Raw genomic sequence first — 5175 nt, forward strand, 5'->3', positions numbered from 1 at the left:
AGGGCAGAGTTGACAACAAGCTTCTGTGCTCCTGAATGTTTCTGTGTGTGTGCAGCGAGATCTCCAATCTCTCTCTCTGTGTTTGTGTGCGAGTGATGTGTGTGTGTGTGTGTGCGTCAATGAAAGCAGCGCATTAATATAAAACTGTGATTAAACTGGCTTTGAACTACCTGTGCATTAGACGGTTTAATGCATACCTGCCAGTCAATCAGAATCCAGTATGATGGTATAAACCCAAATATTTGATTCTTTGCAAATTAATTTAACTGGTTGTTTTGATTTATTGTTTGTGTACTGACCCTCAGAACTTTCTGTGTAAAGTTCATTAAATATATGTCTTTCTTCTTCTCTTTCTCGTTCCTGTTGTTTCTGTTTCTCCCATTCTTCTCGTTCACACTTCAGCTCCTCTCTTATCTTTCTCTCTTGTTCTTCTATGTTTTTAATATCTGTTTTATATTGTTCTTCTCTTTCTATATATTCATCTTCTCTTCTCTTTCTCTCTTTGTCATGATTCCGTCTTTCTTTCTCCATCATCTTCTTCATTCTCTCTCTCTCTTCTTCATGTTTGAACTGAAGATCTTCTCTCTCTCTCAGTCTTCTTTCTCTCTCTCGTTTAAGTTTCTGATAATAGTCATCCCATGTTTCCTGCTCTATCTTTCTCCTTCTGTCCTCCTCTTCTTCTTTTCTTTGTCTTGCTTCTTGTTTCTGTCTCTCCCATTCCTCTCGTTCTCTCTTCATCTCTGCTTTATGTTGTTCTTCTCTCTCCCTAAATTCCTCTTCTCTTCTCTTTCTCAGTTGATCATGATTCTGTCTTTCCTCATCCATCATCATCTTCATTCGCTTTCTCTCTTTCTCATGATTCTGTCTTTCTTCCTCGATCTTCATCTTCATCTTCTTTTTCTCTTCTTTATGTTTGTTCATCAGTTCTTCTCTTTCTCTGGTCACTTGCTCCACTCTCTCCATCAGTATCTTCTTCTGTTGTTCTTGTATTTCTCTCTCCATCTCTCTGAACATCTTACATGAGTAGTAACTCCCTCCGTTTGCTTTCACCATGTTGTCTATCTTCTGCAGTAGATCAGTCACCTGTGTTCGGTCTCCAGTCTCTTTATTATTGAACACATGGTATCTGTTTCCACAAGCTTCAGTCAGGTTTTTAAGGGCAGATCCAGGGTTTCCCAGATACTGTTCTATGGTTTTGTCATTCAGATCATCTCCTCTGGTGAAGAGCACCATGGTGAACATTAAAGAGTTTTCACCAAATGTCTCTTGGATGATCTTCACTGCTGTTTTCTCTTCTTGAGTGAATCGTTGTGCTAAGTTGATCACGATGATGAAGACATGTGGTCCAGGCAGGATCATAGAGATGCAGTTGCTGATTTCTCTCTGGATTTCTTCATTACTGAGTTCAGTATCAAACAGTCCTGGAGTGTCGATCACAGTAATGTGTCTGCTGTTGATTTCAGCTGTCTTTTTCTGACACTCTTTAGTAACAGATTTTTCAGAAATGTCTGATATAAACACTTCTCTTCCTAAGATGGTGTTTCCAGTTGAACTTTTCCCAACTCCAGTTTTACCCAGCAGCACAATCCTCAGTTCACCTTCTCTTTCTCTTGAATCTAAAGATAGATCAAATAAAAATTCAAAACAATATATTGAATTTCAAGTTAATATTGTCAATTATACATGCCATAGAATATGTATAATTTTTCATATTATCATATTATTTCTTCCAAACTCTGCATGTAATGTTATTTTTATCTCAAAAATACATGCATATTTTCTGATCATTACCTTGTGACTGAAACCACTCGTGCAATGAGTTCCACAGTTTTTCCATTGGTGCCTTTAACAGTGTCTCTGTCGAGAACAAATGCCACTATTTTTATTAACCATATGCTTCAATTTCTGCTTTCACTGTAACTGTTAATGGACAATAGTCATTCATGAAAATGTTGTTAATAGTTAATAGTCGACTAATCGTTAGTCAACCAGAAGAGGCTTGGTCGACCAACATTTTATTAGTCGCTTAGTTGCAGAAAAAAAGAGAAAAAGAATCCACAGACGAAGTCACGCAGTTCGTGACGAAGATCGTTATCGGCTACATTGTAATACAGTAGCCTACATCCAAACCTATTATTCATCGACCTCAAATATGGCTTATCATCTGAAATATGTAAGTATTAGCAACTTTACATGGCCGCTCAATCTAATGTTAACCTAGAGAAATGTGCGCTATTCAAGTGTCTGTGCGGAGTGTGAAAGCTTAACAGCAGCGTGCTCACTGCATGACGGTGCGCTTACTTGCTCTTAAAGGGTCAAGGGTCAGTCATGGAATCCCCGATGTCAGCCCAGGCCCGGTTGTACAAGGGTACTAGATGGTGCTAAATGCTCTCAAACGAAAGCAAAAGCAATGAAAAAGATCTGGCAAACTATTTAAAGTGTTTTTGCAGTGTTGAGCAATGTAGCCGATCAAAGATATATCTGTTGATTTCTTCAACGCAATGGCCAATCAGAAACGTTAGTTTTCAGAATTCACTCACCGCTGAAAGAGCCGGAGTTTTGCACGCTCGTGAATCATCTCATGACTAACTAAGTGCAGACGCGATGTAAATAAGATATTTATTGTGTAGTTTAGAGAGCTTGATTATAACGGAACTTTGTGAGATCGCGATGAACTTTGATGAGTGATTCTTTTAGTGATAATAAAGGGAGCGCGCTTTGTGTGTTTTCTAGGCTATAATCCATTCAGAATTTGAAACTTTTGTTTTTTGGACACATACATGCTGCAAAGTTTCAGGAATGATGCTGGATTCATTCTCGAAATATCAGTGATAAGCAATGGACGGGACAAAAAAGTGATTTATTCTGGAACCAGTCCTGGCCAAACTTCCACAAAAAATGCGTGTCCTGAGCGAGATCATAAAAGCATGTGTAAACTTTATTGAGATCGGGACATATCAACCAGTAATTTCATTTCCAGTAACAGACGGTAGGAAGTTCAGAAATGAATGGTATACGATTTATGACAGAATAGTCCCACAACTGATCGTTTATTTTTTTCCTCACGTGTCTCACCACAATGATTCAAAACGGACACATTTTAAGTGACATGGGAAAAAAACACGGTAAACTTAAATAAACATCAGAAAAGCAGCGCACACATTTCTGGTTAGAAATGAAAGGCCATCAACTGACACTTAAAATGGGAAGCATCGCCATTCAAATCAGCAGCAAGAGGCTAATTGCTGTATGTAGGATTGACACCAAGTGGTTGAACTAGGTATTGCAGTCCAAATTCAAAATAGGTTTTTTTCACCCAGCCCCTCCTCCTCAGACTTGACGCACATGCAGGTTGCCAGATTGACGACACCAACAGGAACCAGCGCACACGACGATGAATGAAATGAAATACGCTGTGTTTTCCGCCAACTGGCAACCCGGGGTGCCGAAATACAATTGGGTAAACTGGCAGTGGGCGGGTTTCACAAACCAAAACAGATGTAGCGCATTGTTTTGATGCACAGGCTACATTCAAATTTTTTATTTGCACTAAGACTAGTGTATAGATTGACTTGTGAATTGATTAATTGGTTCTCGCCATGTATATAGCCAGATGCTGGAATGGCGGTAAGAAGGAAATAAACAAACAAACGTTTCCATCTAACGTGAATTTTGAGATGCAGCTCGTCATATTAACAGAAACCTTCATCTGAGTCACTTAGCCCACACTATTAATCTACAACAGGGGTTCCAAACCTAGTCCTGGTCAATGGTCCATTTGAGAGATAGGTGGCGGTAATGCACTTATAATACATTCAATTCAGGTTAATACAGATACATATAGCCAAAAATACACAAAAAAAAAGAACGCAAACACAGCAATGTAAGATTGTAGGATTTCATCATGTGAAAGTTGATGTGCAAAAGTCTTATTTATACATAGTGTATCAATGTCCAGACACTGTCCATAGATAAAGTTGGTTGACAGCAAATTAATAATCCAACGTCTTGTAATGAAAACATGCCACAGTTCTCAAACACCAGACTCTTCCTAACCAGGAACAATCAAAAATCATCCAGACTATGGTCCCACGTCGAAAAGAACTTTAAATCCATATTCAAACTGGACCATGATGTGGTAACCTCGCACCAATAAAGAGTGCTTCTAAAATGCATACAATTACATTGTCTTAAACTCTTACCATCAATCCAAACATCGGCCATACATACATGTACCATCTCTGCAAAACAAACATCAGCAATGTACACTTTTAAATAAAATAAAAAAACTCCATTAGACTGGGCTTGAAATGACACATTTCCCAACCAGGACAGCACAATGTGTTCAGCAGTTGAGCCATGCTGGCTACTGCTGCTTGCTATTGCATCTATGTTCCAAGTGCAAAATCACCCAGATTAAACTGATGAATGTTTAGTTGGGAAAGAGGCAATAAATGATTTTTGCTCTTTCAATCACAACTTATACTTCTACATTCCATCTCCGTTATCACAAAACCCACAATACACAACAAAAACACAGCTCCAATCACAGCATCCTCATTCATCGCTGTTGAATGACGGACGTCACTGTCGCCTGGCATACGGCAGAGATGTTCACAAGTCTTTAACTTGTCCTTCTAATATTAATCATTCTAATAATTTGGTGCCCAAGAAACATTTCTTATTATCAATGCTGAAAAAAGTTGTGCTAGGCTATAGACAAAATATATGATCTATGATCTGCTTTGTAAAAAAAAAAGAAGTGTTAAGATGTAAGGTTAATGTACGTCCAGCCAGTTACTAATGTTTTAATCCATTACCATGTTCAAAACAGTTTTTCTGTAATCGAATTCTATAATAAGAGTCCGATCTACCATGACACACACTGTATCTAGCCTACTAAAAACAATGTAGCTACAATCATCAAAACATTCTCATCTTGAGCAGAAAAGAAAGAACTAACAGTTTCAAAGTTTAAGTTCCATCCTAGCCATCTAACAACAATTTTCCCAATTATAATTATATATATATACACTGAACAAAATTATAAACGCAACACTTTTGTTTTTGCCCCATCTAACAACAATTTTCAATTATATTTAGGCCTACATATTTTTTTTAAATGTTCTTAGCCTACATATTAATAATGCTAAATGTCGGAAACGTCTTGTCACA

General features: G+C 37.9%; 1 protein-coding gene across 1 annotated transcript; it reads right to left on the bottom strand.

Moving 5' to 3' along the window:
• Positions 1-299: 299 nt before the first annotated feature.
• On the bottom strand, positions 300-1837 carry LOC107726282 (GTPase IMAP family member 7-like; the record flags this gene model as incomplete). Its single annotated transcript, XM_016535818.1, has 2 exons — positions 1792-1837; positions 300-1616 (listed from the first exon to the last, which is right to left on the bottom strand). Coding segments are annotated over exons 1-2 (1363 nt in total), but the record flags the coding sequence as incomplete, so codon positions are not given.
• Positions 1838-5175: the final 3338 nt, after the last annotated feature.

This window comes from Sinocyclocheilus rhinocerous, unplaced genomic scaffold (assembly GCF_001515625.1).
Source record: "Sinocyclocheilus rhinocerous isolate Xijiao unplaced genomic scaffold, SAMN03320098_v1.1 scaffold3989, whole genome shotgun sequence".
Lineage (NCBI taxonomy): Eukaryota > Metazoa > Chordata > Actinopteri > Cypriniformes > Cyprinidae > Sinocyclocheilus > Sinocyclocheilus rhinocerous.